The sequence below is a fragment of the Octopus sinensis genome, unplaced genomic scaffold (genome assembly GCF_006345805.1).
Source record: "Octopus sinensis unplaced genomic scaffold, ASM634580v1 Contig06928, whole genome shotgun sequence".
NCBI classification, from domain to species: Eukaryota; Metazoa; Mollusca; class Cephalopoda; order Octopoda; family Octopodidae; genus Octopus; species Octopus sinensis.
Window position 1 is genome coordinate 12,501 of NW_021829675.1, and position 19,503 is coordinate 32,003.

Here is a 19,503-nt window from a genome sequence, read left to right on the forward strand (position 1 = left end):
AATTCCAACGTAAGTTATCTTTTAAAATTGTGTAATCACAGAATTTTCAGACCTATAAGTGTTAATTCAATATAAATACAGAACTTTACATCATGTACCCCCATTTATATATCAATAATAAGTGTGAAGGAAAACGAAGAAAAAACAGTTAAACTCACTAGCATCATCTTCTTCCCCAACTTTCATACTTTGGGGTACTTTTGTGCAGCACAGAGGGTTGAATAAAAATATTTTACCAGACACCGACACAAGCAAATCACCGTCTGGGAATGCAATTTTTATGGTACCAATTTTGCCTAATACCTACAAAGATACAAACAACATGCTAAATGAAGTCAAACTGTAAATTTGATCCACGTCATATGAACAGGCTGAAAAAAAAATCATAAGGGATCAAATTAACGATATACATATCTATTTTTAATGGTTCAAAAGATAATGCTTGCGTCCATTACACATTTATGTACTTAGATATATATGTAAGTATTTCTAATCCAGAAACGCGTTCGTAAATAACCCTTAGACTTTGCTTTCGTTATTTCTTCCATCTGTTTTACATATGTGAATTACAGGGATATGTCGTATGTGGAGTCTCATTTGTAGAAAATAGAAATAAACAGTCTTTGACTGCTATTTCTAATTTTTTCGGTATGTGGCTAAGCAACCTGTTGCTTGCCCCTTTTATTTATATACAAAAATATATATTGAACTTTTTTTTATAAAAGTTCCTACCGTTAATGGTTATATTTACATGCCGAAATCTACCCGTAAATAATTGTTGGTTTAAAAAAAACAAACTATTCAAACTATTATTTACTCTTATTATATTACTACATGTAAGTATTATATATGTATATATATATGTGTATATAAATATATATTCTTTTCTTCTTTTATTCTTTTACTTGTTTCAGTCATTTGTCTGTGTGTTGTGTTCCTGAGTGTGACACTTTATTTCAAGTTGCTCCAGCTCGTTCAGTTGTAGAAATGAGTTGCGACGTCACTGCTGCTAAGCTGTAACGACCTTTGCCTTTCCCTTGGATAACATCGGTGGCGTAGAGTGTGGAGGTTGGTATGTATGGGTGACTGCTGGTCTTTCATTAAAATCAACCTTACCCAGACTTGAGCCTCGAAGGGTAACTTTCCACGGGCAATTCCATGGTCATTCATGGCCAAAGGGAGTCTTTATTCTTTACTCGAGTACTATACTAAATGAATAAAGGATACCAAAGAAAATTAGACATTACATACCAGAAAAATTACAGAAATTGAAAATCAAATATCGTTTTTAGACGGTTGAACTGCAAGTAGAAAAGTTATAAATGGTACACAAATATATGTATATATGCGTGCATTCGTATATCTATTTACATACTATGTCAAGAAAATAAAACATGACAGTTGTGGGTGAACCAACTTGCATCGTTTGTCGAGCAAACTAGGTATATTAGGAACTACACAACTTAAGAAATACACTCACCGATGTCATATCAGAAATCCATCCACCATGATTAACCTGATATCTTTTAACTTTTTCGGTATCATCAAGTATCCTAACTGCATCTCCAACGTTAAATTTGTCGATCTGAAACAGAGAAATTTAATGAGATATAACATAAGAAAGTAAGAGAGGAGGAGGAGAGAGGGAAAGTTTTGAGTGTGGGAGTGGGTTTCAAGAAAAAAGAGTGATTTACGAGAAGGCGTAGTTGAAGGAGGAAGAGAGAGAGGGGGGGAAAGAAAGAAAGAACGAAAGAAAAAGAAAGTTAGAATGAATGAAAGAATGAAAGAAAGAATAATGAATAACTGAGAGAAAGAAAGAAAGAAAGACAGAAATAGGAACGATAGCTAGCCAGCTAGCAAGATAGATAGATAGATAGATAGATAGATAGATAGATAGATAGATAGATAGATAGATAGATAGATAGATAGATAGTTCAAATTCCGCCGAGGTCGACTTTGCCTTTCATCCTTTCGGGGTAGATTAATTAAGTACCAGTTACGCACTGCGGTCGATATAATCGACTTAATCCGTTTGTCTGTCCTTCTTTGTCCTCTCTGTGTTTTGTTCCTTGTGGGTAGTAAAGAAATAGGTATTTCTTCTGCCGCCACGTTCTGAGTTCAAAGCCCGCCGACTTTGCTTTTCGTCCTTTCGAGGTCAACAGTACCAATTAAGTGCTGGGGTCGATGTAATCGACTATCCCCCGCCCCCAAATTTCAGGCCTTGTTTCTATAGTAAAAGGATTACTTATCCGTTGATTCTGTAGTGTTACCCTGATGAACGAGAGAATATTTCACTGAGAAATATGGTAATCTATCTCACGGACAATAAACATTGTTAGTCATAGTAATTTTGCTTCTTCTACCCCATAACTGGATGAAGTAAAAGTAATGACAGGCTTCAATATTCCACTCCACCCACCTACTCTACCCAAAGACAGAGCACACTGGAAAGAGCATGCATCAGATCCAAAACCAAAATCAGGGTATTGTAAGCAAATAGTTCTTTTGTCACTTAGATTAGTTACCATATTGTTGAACCATACTGCTTAGCAGAGAAGAAGGTTTGCTGGTGTAAGCCACTCGGTGTAAGCTTGTTGTCAGTGTACGAGGGGCGTTCAATAAGTAATGCCCCTGACCCGCTTCCCATAGCAGTAGAGCAACGAAACTTGACCACAGTTATTAGTCTTTTTCTACATAGGAACCACCCAGAGTTACGCATTTCTCCCATCGTTTGATGCAGCTCTGGGGACCGTTTTTGTAGAAGAACCCAGCTTGGTCCTCCACCTCAACGTGACTTCAGAAATCAAGGCTGCATCATCTGGGAAACGCTTTCCTTTCAAAAACAACTTCATGATTGGGAAGAGGTGAAAATCAGAGGGTGCAAGGTCAGGAAAGTAGGGGGGATGGGGAGGACTTCATAGCCATACGCCTGTGCTTCTGATCTGGCGACAAGCGAGTTGTGGACCGGAGCGTTGTCCTGCAGGAGGAGGATGTCTTTGCTGATCTTGCCCCGCCTCTTGATTTTGATAACTTCTCTTAATTTCCTCAAAAGTGAAGCATAATAGGCTCCTGCAATTGTGGTACCCTTTGCCAGGAAATCTGTCATCACTACTCCGTCCTGGTCCCAGAAGACTGTGAGTATGATCTTGCCAGCGGAGTGCTGCACCCTTGCCTTCTTTGGAGGGGGTGAGTCACGGTGCTTCCACTGCATTGACTGGGCTTTGGTCTCTGGATCATCGTGATGGACCCAGGTTTCATCCTGTGTAATCAGTCTTTTGAGACATTTTGAATCATCTTCTTGGCACATCTCCAAATTCACCCTCGAGCACTCGACGCGCTCTTGCTTCTGGAAAGGCGTGAGCAGCCTGGGAATCCATCTGGCAGACACCTTTTGCATATGCAAATGGTCATGAATGATAGTTTCCACAGACCCGGTACTAATCTTGACCTCATGGGCTATTTGGCGAATAATTATGCGTCGATCTTCCAAAATGGCAGCCTCAACTTGACGGACAGATGCCTCATCAATAGCAGAAGGGGGCGACCAGATCTGGGAGCTGTTTCCACAGAGTTCCGACCATGTTTGAATTCACGATGCCAGCGTTTTACAAGGTCATATGATGGGCATCATCACCATAAGTTACTTTCATTTCATCAAAAGTCTCCCGTGGTGTGCGTCCTTTCAAATACAAAAACCGGATCACTGCTCGACACTCAACAGGCTCCATTTCACACTTGACTCGGTTCAAACACCTGTAAATCAGAAACCACAATTAATTCAGAGATGTAGTTTGCCACTTACTCTATAGAGATATAAATGATTGCACATACAAAATTTCAGCTGGATCAAACAACTGCAAGTGGGTCAGAGGCATTACTTATTGAACGTCCCTCATAATATTGTGGAAATAAGTTTATCCAAGGAAAACTCCATGAAGTACACAAGTTTTATTAATAGTAAAACATTTAAGCCATATTGGTAAAAAAATATTATAAACGTAGAAGGTACTGAATGGTGCGGAGATTATGACCTTATATACTGACCTTTGTGAGAGCTTTTGGATTAAAGCGCCATAATTTGTTACCGAGTTCTTCAAATTTCACAATCACATCGTCGACATTAGTAAGTCCTTGAACTATGCCAACTTGACCTATAAACTGAATATAAAGTGGGTTAACAAATATTGTACATACATACATGCATACATTTTTACATACATACATACATACATACATACATACATACATACATACATGATGGCTTCCCACTCTTTATCGAGTATGGCCATTGCACGAAGCTTGACTGTTGATGGTGTTGTGATCGAATGTGACTTTTTAGCCCAGTTGCATACATACATACATAAATACATACATACATACATACATACATACATAAATACATACATACATACATACATACATTAATACATACATACATGCATACACACGCATGTTATGTATTCAAATGTATATATGTGCCACATGAACGTGGAAAAAACAATTCCAAACGTACAATAAGATATATGGCGTATTTAAAATGAATTCGTTTCTCAGCACCAAATTTCACAGCACCGCGATTTTCAGACAAGAACTGCAATATTTGTTTCATTATTTTCCTATTAAATTTATACTTATAAATGTGCATTCGTTGTTTTCTACATCTTTTTACAATCAAAAGGCGTAAGATAACAGGTATAAACTGATGGCTATGGGAGACCAGATTCACCCAGTAAATGTGGCAAGAAATGAAAGAAAAAATATTCATATTCATCAGAATATGCCACCCATCTCCTACGTTTTAGGATAATTTATTTGTGCTATAAAAGAAGATAAAATAAAGGAAAATAAATTTTGACGAAACATATATGGTAGCAATTCTGTAAATTTACAATGACATATTGTAGTGGCTGAGTGGTAAGTAGCTTGCTTACCAGCCACATGGTTCCGGGTTCAGTCCCACTGCGTGGCACATTGGGCAGGTGTCTTCTGCTATAGCCTCGGGCCGACCAAAGCCTTGTGAGTGGATTTGGTAGACGGAAACTGAAAGAAGCCCGTTGTATATATGCATATATATGTATGTGCGTGTATGTTTGTGTGTCTGTGTTTGTCCCCCTAGCATTGCTTGACAACCGATGCTGGTGTGTTTATGTCCCCGTCACTTAGAAGTTCGGCAAAAGAGACCGATAGAATAAGTACTGGGCTTACAAAGAATAAGTCCCGGGGTCGATATGCTCGACTAAAGGCGGTGCTCCAGCATGGCCGCAGTAAACTGACTGAAACAAGTAAAAGAGTAAAGAAAAAGAGAGAGATATTTTTTTACAAAATTGTCATACTTCCGGCAGTTGGTTTCCTTTTCGTGGCTACTGCACTGTAGTCACTTAGTAATAGTAACCGTTCAACCAGTTATAGCTGTTTATGCATGTATGTATATATTTCACTATCTATCAGTGACCTTATAACATAATGAAAATACACAAGCCAGTACTTACGTTTTCCATAAAAGGAGTCCATCCGCCATGTCCTTCTTGTAACAACTTTACAGTATCTATGTCTTCAGATAGAGATACACGGTCTCCTTCGTTGAATACACTGGTAGATGCGTTGGAATCCATTGTTTATACAAATACAAATTCACCTGAAACAAGCATATATATATATAAGGGGCGTGCACTCTCAGGTATGCAAGGTATGCGTTGCAAGCCCTGTGATTTTTTATCCATATGATCGGAAAATTAGATAAAATAGTTACTTTGTTTCAAAGAAAATCCGTCCAGTTGTTTTGGAAATATTTTGTCTCCCCTTCTCCTCTCTCAGTGACTCGTACTTCTGCTTTGAGAAGTCATGCTTTGAGAAGACCCGCATGACAGACACTCCCTCTCTGTCTCAGTTTGTCCTTCCTTCCTCTCTCTCTCTCACTCACTTAGTGATTTGTTTAAAAGACATGCTAAGAGCATAGGGCATTTGAAATATTTTTACCCCCTTCCTCTCTCTCTTAGTGGCTCGTCATGCTTTGAGAAGACCCGCATGACATCCCTCTCTGTCTCTTTGTTAGTTTGTCCCTCCTTCCTCTCTCTCTCTCTCTTAGTGACTTGATAAAACAGATGCTAGGAGGAAAGGTCGTTCATAATATTTTATACCCCCTTCCTCTCTCTCTCGGTGGCATGTCATGCTTTGAGATGACCGCATGATACCCACTCTCTGTCTCTTTGCTAGTGTAGAATTGTTGCTAACCTTGTTCCATTTCTGACCGGAACAAGAGCAGTCCCATAATTCTTAAGTTAGCCAGCTGAAATGTTGGAATAACTTAGCGGTAAGTTTGAATTTTTTTAACCAAAACATCTGTTTGCACTATTATACTTTTGGAGTGTTCGGAAAACAAAAATATAATTTATAATATAGTTCTTATTTCAGAAGTAACTAATTAATCTTAAATTAATTAAACTAAGGTTATTTTTCCGTTTTGTTGAAATTGACTTAAAATTTACGTCGACGCTTCCACGTGTGTTCGTATATAAGAACAACCTTTTACGAAATAAGAGAAATGTGTGTTATAAACGATATTTTGAGAAATAGTTTTTCGAAAAGAGACTTCGATGGAAAATAATTAATTATATTCACGGGACAATTCCAGGTTAATTTGTATGAAAAGAAAAAATGGTTAACTGGGAGTGCTATCCTTATTAAATTATTCTGTTGGCCTTGTTTACTTTTTTGCTTAGAAAAGAATGTTTAGAATGAAAAAGGATATGATGATTTAAATAATTTACATATGGCTATGTTAAAGCACAAGCGTTCTCAAAGGCATAAAAATCTTTGATAGATCTTAAAATATTCGAGAATGTTCGCATCGACTTACAATTAAATGCATGTAAAAATCAAAGCATACAACATCATAATGAGAAAGTCAGACGAAACAGATCCATTCTGCAACGATTGATCGATGTTGTTATTTTTTTAGGTTTCCAGGAATTATCGATTTGGGGTCATGTTGAATCTGAAGGTTCTAATAATAGTGGAAATTATAAAGAACTCGTATATGTAATCATTAAATATGACAAAAAATGGAAAGTCATCTAGATACAGCTTCTATCTTCACTGGTCTGTCGAACAGAATTCAAAATGACTTGATCGATGCAATTCATAAAGTTATGTTGAATAAGATGGAAAAGGAAATTGAGCAAGCTAAGTTTGCTTCTATTTTTGTTGATGAGACATCTGTTGCCTCAGCATATTCACAACTGTCAACAGTTTTACGTTATGTTACAGAAGACTGTGTGGCGAAAGAACGATTTATCGGTTTTAGTGATGTTAGTGCAGATCGATCTGCAAATGCTTTATCTGAACATGTTTTTACATGCATTGAATTGTGGAAATGTGAAAACAAATTGATTGCACAAACCTATTAACGGTGTCACTACAATGGCAGGACAATTTAATGGGTTACAGGCAAAAGTAAGGAAGAAATATGAATGTGCGATCTTTATTCATTGTTGTGCCCATATTCTAAATTTAGTTCTTTCACAATCATGCTCTGCTATGAAAGAATGCAAGATATTTTTTTGTACAATAAACGGACTGAGTACATTTTTTACGAAATCACCGAAAAGGGCTAATGCATTAGATAACATTGTTAAAAAAAATATTTCCGTCTTATTTAACATCCTCCAGAGTAAAAGTCATGTCATAGTGCATTGAAAAGAGCAAATAGATAAAACTAGAACTGTACTCGTAAACAAACTTGATAATCGGAATTCAGAGATCCAAGAATTGAGCCCCATCGACATTATAAAATACTTTATAACAAAATTATCAGTACAATAGTTGACCAAATAAAAGCACGATATTCATCTTTAGAAGAGTTTAAATTCGTGGAACTTTCGAACATATGGGTACTATTTAAGAAGAGTGCACGCACCAGAGCATCCACGCCAGCTAGTTGTGACTAGTCGATCCTTACTTTGTGTTTTTGTGTTTTATTTACTTTGTTTAAAACATTATTTACTTTGTGTTTTTGTGTTTTATATATTTTGTTTAAAATATTTATTTACTTTGCTAGATATTCGTAGGATCGACTAGTCATGACTAGCCAACGTGGATGCGCGAGCGCGCAGAACGAGACCACTCTTCTTAAATAGTACCAGGGCGATGTTTTTTTTTATTCTAGGTCATACTCGGGTGATTGCATATTCAGAATCTCTCATATGTAAATCATAGGAATTCGAAAATTTTTTTACTGAAATTGCCGGGAGGGGGGAAGCAAAGAAATTCATTGCATGCTCAACCCCGGAAGTCACCGCACGCCACTGATATATATATATATATATTTATAATAAGATAAGCTCGTATACGAGTGGGTAATATTTGTAAAAAATGAAGTTCGAAAATGCTGCTATATTAGACGAATTTTTAATTTTTATATATACACATTATAACATGTTTCGGTTCTGAAATGATGAACCTTATCAGAAAAAGGTATATATAAAAAAGATAGTTCATGCTATCAAATATAAAAAATTCATTATAATATACAATAGAGTCAGACATCAAAAGTTCATATATAGTGAAGTGAGTTCGTTCATGCTATATGTTTAAAGAGTATGATGCAGTGGTTCATATAGTGGTGATATGCATTCAATATAAAAATAGATCAAGTGGTGATATGCAGTCAATATAAAAAATGATGTTCCTGAGAGAGAGCGAGGAATTCATTTTAGATTTTACCTTGAGTAACTGTGATGACTTTTGGTCGGTGTTCGCTGGATAGTTCTGGCGAACCTTGTGAATTGTTTGGGTTTTATATCACCTGTTAGGTGGCCAGTCCAGCGTAACGTGACTTCATCAACGTTTGACCAATCGTTTCGTTAGGTGGCTTAGTCAAGCAGAACGGGACGTCATCAATATTCTGACCAATCCCGACCTATAGCTGTATTAGATCTGCCCCTTGTCTGTACCCTGTTAGGTGACTAGTCAAGCAGAACGGGACGTCATCAATATTCTGACCAATCCCGGCCTATAGCTGTATTAGATCTGCCCCTTGTCTGTTTCCTGTCCAATCTAGCAGAACTAGACGTCATCAACGTGTTGACCAATCCGAATCGGGTCTGACCTTAGCTGTATCGTATGTGGCCAGTCATCAGGGTTAGATCTGTTCGAAGAGATCTTTTTATAATTTTTTTCCTTTTTCCCTAAGACATATTTCCGTCAGTGTGAGGAGTGACTGTTTAGGTAGCAGCCGCCGTGGTGGTGGAATTTTGCTTCTCCTTTTCGGAGGACCAATCTTTTGTTTTAATATTCCTGGCCAGGGTGTTTTAAATTTGTCTAAATTTTTTGATGAAATACTGTTCTTTATTTTGGCGTTGTGTGAAGGTTGCGTTGTTACTGAATTTATAAAGCGGGGGTAGTTGTAAATTTCGGATTTACATTTCCAGCACATCTATCTATGTGTCCGCTGACCGGTATTTTCCGGTATTCAGGGTTTCTAAATTTGTGATTTATGCACCGCCATCCTGTTACGTAAGCTATTTTTGTATGGCCTATATACTGCCTATTGCAGCCTGCGCATGTTATGACGTAAATTAAGTTTTCTGATGCGCAGGTGAAGTTTGCTCTAATGGTGAACTGGTGGCCTTGTTCTAGTATAAATTCTGAACCTTCTATCAAGATGACACAGATTCCGCAGTTGGGCCTTCCACATTTTCTAACTGCTGGTTTGTGGTTGTGTGTGAGTGAGTGCAGTTTAGCTTGGGTTAAAATCCTTTTCAGGGATTTTGGTTGCCGTTTACTTTTGATGATGGTTGTGTTTCGAGGATCCGGTTCATCTTGGGTTTCCCTTTAGTAGGGCTGTGCTTTGTAGTATGGTGCTGAAGGCTCATTGTTGAGTGGTGTGTGTGTAGAGATGTAGGGAAGGGTTTTTATTGTTCTTTCTTTTTTGGTTTTGTTTGTCTCAGGTCTTCTACACTTAATTTGAGTGCCCTTTGGATTGCACTGTCTATTAGGGGCTGTGGATAGTTTCTATTTGTGAGTGTGGTTCTAAGTTCCTGGAGACGTGTGTGTCGGGTGTTGTGTCTGATATTATGGTGCAGATCCTTCTAGCTAAACAAAAAGGGACATTTATTCTTGTGTTGTCGGGTGACATGAATCAAAGGGTAGGTATTGTTTGTGGAGTCTGTCGGTTTATAGTAGATAGCTGTCTCTATTTTGTTGCGGCGTTTTCTTAATGAGGATGTCTAAAATGGTAATTCTTCTTCGTTATGATCCATCGTGAATTGTATATTATCATTTATTCCATTTAATAGATAAATTCCTCAAGTTTCTCTATACTTTTGTCCCAGATGATGAAACAGTCATCGAGGTAACTTTCCAGTTGTTCTGGATATAGGTGGAGAAGGTGTTTCCAAATTTCTCGAGTGTTATCCGGGGTAGAGTATTTTCTCGAGGTATCCCATCACTAGGTTGGCAAAGATGGTGCAGTACGCGTGCCCATCGCTGTTCCCGATCTTTGTCTGTAGAAATTATTGTCAAAAATAAAGTAATTGTTTTCTAGAATAAATCTAAGTCCTTCTATTATAAGGTCTTTGTTTATGCGAGTTGGGAGTTCAAAGGGGTAGTTATTCAGCCAGAAGGTGATCGCTTCTATTCCTAGATTGTGAGGGATGTTAGAATAAAGATTAACTACGTCGAATGATACTAGAAGGGTTTTCTCATGGACTGTTTTAGGGAGGTGGTTGTGAGCATATCTATCGTCTCTTACGTAGTTTTGATGTGTTTTAGGAAAGGTTTAAGAAGTGTGTCTAAGAAATTGCTGAGGCGGTGAGTCTCACATGCTGGCCCTGCTATAATCGGTCTAAGTTTAAGATCGTTTGGTGAAGGGATTTTGATGAGTATATCGGTAGATGTTTTGCATGTTTCTCTAAATTTGGCTTTTGTGTACTTTAGGGATACCATAGAACAAACTCGATTTGCATTGAAGTTAGTGATGTTATGCATTATTTTTTGCTGATTATACTGTTGGGCCCTTTCATAATACGTTTCATCTCTAATAGGGATAGCACTAAATTTTATAATCGTTGGTTCATTACTACTATCGCGTTGCCCTTATCTGCCTCCTTAATTGTTATTGCTTTGTCTTCTCTTAGTTTGATGAGGTCGTTCCAGTCTCTTTTGTTAAAGTTAGGGCTGTGTTTTTGTTTCTTGATGAATTGAAACGGGAAATTAGTTATGTAGTTACAATAGCGGTCTAAGGCTTTATTCTTTCCCTTGGTGGGGGTTGTAATTGCTCTTGTTTCTAGCTATTGAAATCCTCATCTATTTGTTTGCCTTGAAATTCCTCGGTGAGTCTTAGTTTCCTGCAAAATTCGAAATATCATCTTTCATTTCATAGTAATTAGAACGTTGTGGGGTTGGTGTAAATTTAAGTCTTTTGGAGAGTATGCTTATTTCGTTAGGTGTAAGTTCTTTGTTTGAGAGATTGATTATCTTAATTACCTGAGGTTTCTTTTGTTTGTCCTTTGCCATCGTGTGTCCCTGTTCCTGTGTGTAAGGTCTAAAAAATGGTGGTGTGTTGTGTTATGTTCAAAACTACTATTTATCTGTCTCATGTTGTTATAATTGTCAGAGTGAGTTGTGGTGCTCTGTTCTGAAGTGTGTTGTTGTACCTAGTGTTCCGTCTTAGCTCATCAGATATATTGTGTTGGTAGTCGTTTCCTCCGTAGTGCATGTGTGTTTGTATGGTTGGTTCCTGGGTGGATGTTTGGTAGTAAGTAGAGTTTTAGTTGGTTATGTGGATTGTATTTCATAGTATTGTATGTTGTAGCCCTTAGGTTCGTGAAAGGTGTGGTGGGCCCCTGTAAGTGTTTTGGGGTTGGTGTAGGTAGTGTGGGGTGCGTTTTAAATGTATTTTTCTGGTGTAGAGTGTGTTTGGATTTCTTGGTGGTTGTTCTGTTCTGTTGGTATATCTATTTTCGAACTGGTATGGTGGGCCTCTGTAAGTGTTTGGGGGTTGTGTAGGAGGTGGTGTGGGTGTGTTTTAAGTGTATTTTTCTGGTGTAGAGTGTGTTAGGATTTCTTGGTGGTTGTTCCGTTCTGTTGGTAATGGTTTTGATTTACTTAATTTTACGAAGGGGTTGTTGGATATGTGTTCATTTTTGAAGTTGGTTTCATAATCCAAGAACCAGATGGCGCTCTTTTCCCATCGTTGGAGGGACTTAAGTTCCTCTTTTTCACATTCTTCATTCCATAGTGCTGGTAATGTTTCAGTATTGATGTCGTCTATTAGTATGATGACTTCTTCGTTGATTTCCTCATCTATGGGTTTTACTTTTTCTTCATTCGTCTTAGCTCTCAGCTTAAGTAGTTCTATTTCCATCTTCATTTTTTCTAATGACATTTTTTCTCTAAGTCTTCTTTGTTCTTCTGGTTCTTCCGAGATGGGCTTGATTTGTAATTTGCAGGGTATGACTAGGGGTGTTGAGTCTAGCCACTTTTGGTAAATCTCTGCTTTATTCTGATTTTGTATCATTTTCCAAACGGCGAATTTTCTGTTTCGCTGTAGTGTTCTCCATTGGGGGAGGGCTTGGTTCTTTATTTGTAATGTTGAAGTTGTTCGGTTCTTCTCATGTGGTCCTTCTTTTTGTTGCTCTTGTTTCGTAAAGTTTGTGAAGAATGTCGTTATTGTATCGCATAGATTTTCAACGTTCTCGTATATTTCAGAGGGTGTTTTATTCGATTCGGTTTCCTCGTTAGTTTGTGTAGAAGGTCGAGATGTTGAGTTGAGTTTGATTAACACTGCTGTTAGATTTGAATTTATGCTTTTCAATTCTTTCAGTATCTCTTCATTTATTGAGGAGATGTCGTTGGTGTCTTTTTTAGTAGGCATTTTCGGGAGCTCGTACGTGAAGTGATATTTATAATAAGATTAGCTCGTATACGAGTGGGTATATATTTTTAAAAAATGAAGTTTGAAAATGCTGCTATATTAGACAAATTTTTGATTTTTATATATACATTATTTATTTAACATGCTTCGGTTCTTGAAATGACGAACCTTATCAAAAAAAAATTATATATATATATATTAATAATAGAATATTAGGGAATAAATCCAAACTTACAGGAAAAAGTCAGATTTAGGATTAAATCCAATTTTATAGTATAAATATATTATATTATATTATATTAAATTAGAGATAAAACCACTATTAGGCAAATCGAACAATGAAAAACATAAGCCAATACATAAAATTAATTAATTTACATTATTTTTAAAATATATCAAAACTTTTGATATATTTTTTAAATAATTTAATTAATTAATTTTATGTATTGGCTTATGTTTTTCATTGTTTGATTTGCCTAATAGTGGTTTTATCTCTTATTTAATATAATATATATATATATATGTGTATACTCTCCACGCATTCGCACATATATACACATATATATATATACAAACATACGTGCATACTTTTCAATACAAGCATACATAGATACATACATATTTATTATTATTAATATTATTATTATTATTATTATTATTATTATTTTTATTATTATTATTATTATTATTATTTTCATTATTATCATTATTATTATTATTATTGATATTTTTATTATTATTATTATTATTATTTTCATTATTATTATTTTTATTATTATTATTATTATTATTATTATTATTTACATTATTATTATTATTATTATTTTCATTATTATTATTACTATTTATTCAAATCACTCTCTGGAATTGAACTCGTAATTTTGGGAATAGTATCCCGCGCTCTTAACCACTACGCTATATGCCCAGCACAGCCGATGAAGGCTGGAAGTAAATGAGCCGAACCGTTGTGGTAAAAAACGAACAAGATGAGGACACATATCCGTCCAATGTAACTAATATAAGTAGCGTACAGAATTATTCATCTCTTCATAGAAAATTTTAAATGAAAAAATAATATTTTTCCATAATCTTAATCTCGTTATTCTTCACATAGATTGACAAAAATAATCGAAAAAATAGTAAAAAACTAAAAATTTAGGGTGACGGAGGGAATGAAAAATTTTGAAAACATGGCATTTTGCATATTCGGAATGTACGTCATCGAAAACATATGAATCCACTGAAAAAAAAACTCAGAATGATCATATAGGAGAAGCTGCAGCCCCCAGTATGAGTACAGGCCATAATTTGTGTAAAAGTGAAACAATAATGTATCGCTGAAAAAACCCGGAAGTCAAAAGTGAAAGAATAAAAGTGAAACAATATTGTTATCAATAGTGAAAGAATAATACCGCTGAAAAAAATTCACAAGTTTCATATAGGAAGGAGAGTGTGCAACCCTCTGTATTGGCAAGAGCCAAAATTTCATTCCCCGAGAATCTTCCCCGAGTAATGAAATACTTTCGTACACACTAATCCAGCGATTTCACTGTGCATAAAGAAAGCACGCACGCACCCACCCACAGAGAATTTTTATTGATATAGATATATACACGTATATATATATATATATATACGTATACTCTTTTACTCTTTACTCTTTTAATTGTTTCAGTAACTTGACTGCGGCCATACTGGAGCACCGCCTTTAGTCGTGCAAATCGACCCCGGGACTTATTCTTTGTAAGCCCAGTACTTATTCTATCGGTCTCTTTCGCCGAACCGCTAAGTGACGGGGACGTAAACACACCAGCATCGGTTGTCAAGCAATGCTAGAGGGACAAACACAGACACACAAACACATATACACACATATATGTATATACATATATGCGACGGGCTTCTTTCAGTTTCCATCTAGCAAATCCACTCACAAGGCATTGGTCGGCCCGGGGCTATAGCAGAAGACACTTGCCCAAGATGCCACGCAGTGAGACTGAACCCGGAACCATGTGGTTGGATAGCAAGCTACTTACCACACAGCCACTCCTGCGCCTATATATGTACATTCATATATACACACACACACACATATATATATATATATATGTGTATACATATACTCATAAATATATATATATATGCATCTATGCAAATGATGTATCAATATATATGTATGTAAATAATGTATATATATATCTATCTATCTATCTATCTATCTATCTATCTATATATCTCTCTCTCTCTCTCTTGATATATATATAACATTTTTCGAGGCTGCGATGCAGTTATAGGATATTATGTTGTTATGTAGGCACACAGCTAAGAAATCCTTGCATTTCATAGCATACACATTTGCAAACTAATGATGTTCGTAGCATAACCCTTGTTTTTACTATCACATCCATTTTACATATTGCCGCTCTATATTCATCTAACACTTTGTTCTCGAACATACATATATTGAGTTAACACTAGATCACTAGATTATTAATCTCACAATTCCTATATATATATATATATATATATATATATTATATATAATATATATATATATTATATATATATAATATATAGGGAGAATTCACAAAATAAAACAAAAGATAAAGACAGGTGCTGTAGATAACAAACAGATGTATTACTTTAACGCTCGGGAACTGAAAAAGTGTTTAACCTTTCGAGCCTACGCTCTACCACGGAAAGAAACAAGGAGAGAAAATAAAAACTATTTCGTGGCTAGCAATCTACACACACATATAGGTATATATATGTGTGCGAGTGTGTATGTGTATGTATACATAAATATATATATATGTGCATATCAATATATATGTGCGATATATGTATATGTATATATATATATATATATATATTATATAATAATAGTTATCGCCATACTAATATGGCATTCTTATAAAAATAAGAAAAAAGCCGTCCGCTTATTAGCTCCATGAGGCCATCGCCTTAAGTTAGCTATTTGATACACAAACTGTATCCATATAACCTTCGAACAAGGGAGGTTAGTCGCTCCACACTACTTGACCGGCAGCTACAGACGCGTTTCGGAGTATTGCCCCTTTTCAATGCAGCGTAGCCAGCCATTAGGTGTCGCTTCCGACAATCTCTGTTCGATGGTTTTATTTACCTAGTTTCGGTGGAATACATCCACTTGTTTTCAATAATAGAAATATTAAAATAACTAAGTCTCTCTAAAAGAGAACAGCGGCAGCGTTCCCGGAAAATAATAGTTATCGCCATACTAATATGGCATTCTTATAAAAATAAGAAAAAAGCTGTCCGCTTATTAGCTCCATGAGGCCATCGCCTTAAGTTAGCTATTTGATACACAAACTGTATCCATATAACCTTCGAACAAGGGAGGTCAGTCGCTCCACACTACTTGACCGGCAGCTACAGACGCGTTTCGGAGTATTGCCCCTTTTCAATGCAGCGTAGCCAGCCAGTAGGTGTCGCTTCCGACAATCTCTGTTCGATGGTTTTATTTACCTAGTTTCGGTGAATACATCCACTTGTTTTCAATAATAGAAATATTAAAATAACTAAGTCTCTCTAAAAGAGAACAGCGGCAGCGTTCCCGGAAAATAATAGTTATCGCCATACTAATATGGCATTTTATAAAAATAAGAAAAAAGCTGTCCGCTTATTAGCTCCATGAGGCCATCGCCTTAGGTTAGCTATTTGATACACAAACTGTATCCATATAACCTTCGAACAAGGGAGGTCAGTCGCTCCACACTACTTGACCGGCAGCTACAGACGCGTTTCGGAGTATTGCCCCTTTTCAATGCAGCGTAGCCATATTAGTATGGCGATAACTATTATTTTCCGGGAACGCTGCCGCTGTTCTCTTTTAGAGAGACTTAGTTATTTTAATATTTCTATTATTGAAAACAAGTGGATGTATTCCACCGAAACTAGGTAAATAAAACCATCGAACAGAGATTGTCGGAAGCGACACCTACTGGCTGGCTACGCTGCATTGAAAAGGGGCAATACTCCGAAACGCGTCTGTAGCTGCCGGTCAAGTAGTGTGGAGCGACTGACCTCCCTTGTTCGAAGGTTATATGGATACAGTTTGTGTATCAAATAGCTAACTTAAGGCGATGGCCTCATGGAGCTAATAAGCGGACAGCTTTTTTCTTATTTTTATCAGAATGCTATATTAGTATGGCGATAACTATTATTTTCCGGGAACGCTGCCGCTGTTCTCTTTTAGAGAGACTTAGTTATTTTAATATTTCTATTATTGAAAACAAGTGGATGTATTCCACCGAAACTAGGTAAATAAAACATCGACCAGAGATTGTCGGAAGCGACACCTACTGGCTGGCTACGCTGCATTGAAAAGGGGCAATACTCCAAACGCGTCTGTAGCTGCCGGTCAAGTAGTGTGGAGCGACTGACCTCCCTTGTTCGAAGGTTATATGGATACAGTTTGTGTATCAAATAGCTAACTTAAGGCGATGGCCTCATGGAGCTAATAAGCGGACAGCTTTTTTCTTATTTTTATAAGAGTGCTATATTAGTATGGCGATAACTAATATTTTCCGGGAACGCTGCCGCTGTTCTCTTTTAGAGAGACTTAGTTATTTTAATATATTCTATTATTGAAAACAAGTGGATGTATTCCACCGAAACTAGGTAAATAAAACCATCGAACAGAGATTGTCGGAAGCGACACCTACTGGCTGGCTACGCTGCATTGAAAAGGGGCAATACTCCGAAACGCGTCTGTAGCTGCCGGTCAAGTAGTGTGGAGCGACTGACCTCCCTTGTTCGAAGGTTATATGGATACAGTTTGTGTATCAAATAGCTAACTAAGGCGATGGCCTCATGGAGCTAATAAGCGGACAGCTTTTTTCTTATTTTTATAAGAATGCCATATTAGTATGGCGATAACTATTATTTTCCGGAACGCTGCCGCTGTTCTCTTTTAGAGAGACTTAGTTATTTTAATATTACTATTATTGAAAACAAGTGGATGTATTCCACCGAACTAGGTAAATAAAACCATCGAACAGAGATTGTCGGAAGCGACACCTACTGGCTGGCTACGCTGCATTGAAAAGGGGCAATACTCCGAAACGCGTCTGTAGCTGCCGGTCAAGTAGTGTGGAGCGACTGACCTCCCTTGTTCGAAGGTTATATGGATACAGTTTGTGTATCAAATAGCTAACTTAAGGCGATGGCCTCATGGAGCTAATAAGCGGACAGCTTTTTTCTTATTTTTATAAGAATGCCATATTAGTATGGCGATAACTATTATTTTCCGGGAACGCTGCCGCTGTTCTCTTTTAGAGAGACTTGTTATTTTTAATATTACTATTATTGAAAACAAGTGGATGTATTCCACCGAAACTAGGTAAATAAAACCATCGAACAGAGATTGTCGGAAGCGACACCTACTGGCTGGCTACGCTGCATTGAAAAGGGGCAATACTCCGAAACGCGTCTGTAGCTGCGGTCAAGTAGTGTGGAGCGACTGACCTCCCTTGTTCGAAGGTTATATGGATACAGTTGTGTGTATCAAATAGCTAACTTAAGGCGATGGCCTCATGGAGCTAATAAGCGGACAGCTTTTTTCTATTTTTATAAGAATGCCATATTAGTATGGCGATAACTATTATTTTCCGGGAACGCTGTCGCTGTTCTCTTTTAGAGAGACTTAGTTATTTTAATATTTCTATTATATATATATATAATATATATATATATATATATATATATGCAAATGTATATTTATATATATATTATATAATATAATATAATATATATATTATATATATATATATATATATAAATGTATGTATGTAGGCATGCATATATATATATTTATACATATTCAGGAGGGCCTAAAAGTCACTGAGGAATTGCAATTTTTTAGAATTCTTTCGTTTTTAAAAACTTTTTCTGATCTTTTTAGGGATTCCTTGGACTACGTTCTGAAAATACGTTATTGAAATGTGTGTGTGTGTGTTGTGTGTGTGTGTGTGTGTATAGGCACATATTAAAATGATCTCAAAAATTATAAAAGCTATTATGATGCTATTATAGGAAATTACCTTAATTGTAGATATAGAGACGTGTTGTGTTGCCTGGAAAGTTTGGTTCTCGTCAAGACAGAGCTTTAAATCAGTTACAGAAATGAATGCGTCTCAAATTTGCTTCAGAATATATAGCTCTCTCTTTGCATGCCAACTTACCTGTGTTTCTACGAATGAGGATGCGATATAACAGAAGGAGAAAGTGAAAGAGGCGGAGTTTGAAAGTTTGTTGTTTGTTTCTTACTGTTTTCTTCTTCATGCATTGATTTTGCTTTTAACTAATAGTGGTCGTTTAGTTATCGTGGGCGTGTCACTACTATGGCAACACGTATGATATAATTTGATATAGAAGTAGAGTTTTTGCGCAGTATATTTCTATATTCTGTCGACCATATATATACATACATATATATATATATATATGTGTGTGTGTATGTGTGTGTGTGTGTGCGTGTGTGTCTGTGTGTGTGTATACTTTTTACGCATTCGCACATATATGCACATATATATATACATACATACAAGCATAATTAGAGACGTAAATATCCATACATGCATACATAG

At 36.5% G+C, this 19,503-nt stretch overlaps 1 protein-coding gene across 3 annotated transcripts in view; it reads right to left on the bottom strand.

Moving 5' to 3' along the window:
• Nucleotides 1–19,094, bottom strand: part of LOC115227696 (E3 ubiquitin-protein ligase MIB2-like) — a 30,216-nt gene extending 11,122 nt beyond the window's left edge. The window contains exons 1-5 of one of the 3 annotated variants that reach the window (XM_029798447.2): nt 18,958–19,094; nt 5,490–5,635; nt 4,045–4,158; nt 1,481–1,585; nt 159–303 (exon numbers count right to left, since the gene is read on the bottom strand). In XM_029798447.2, coding sequence (XP_029654307.2) covers nt 159–303; nt 1,481–1,585; nt 4,045–4,158; nt 5,490–5,612 — 487 coding nt within the window. In that variant the 5' untranslated portion in view covers nt 5,613–5,635; nt 18,958–19,094. The remainder of the gene's footprint in view (nt 1–158; nt 304–1,480; nt 1,586–4,044; nt 4,159–5,489; nt 5,636–18,957) is intronic. The other 2 variants (XM_036498706.1, XM_036498705.1) reach the window with 2 other exon arrangements.
• Nucleotides 19,095–19,503: the final 409 nt, after the last annotated feature.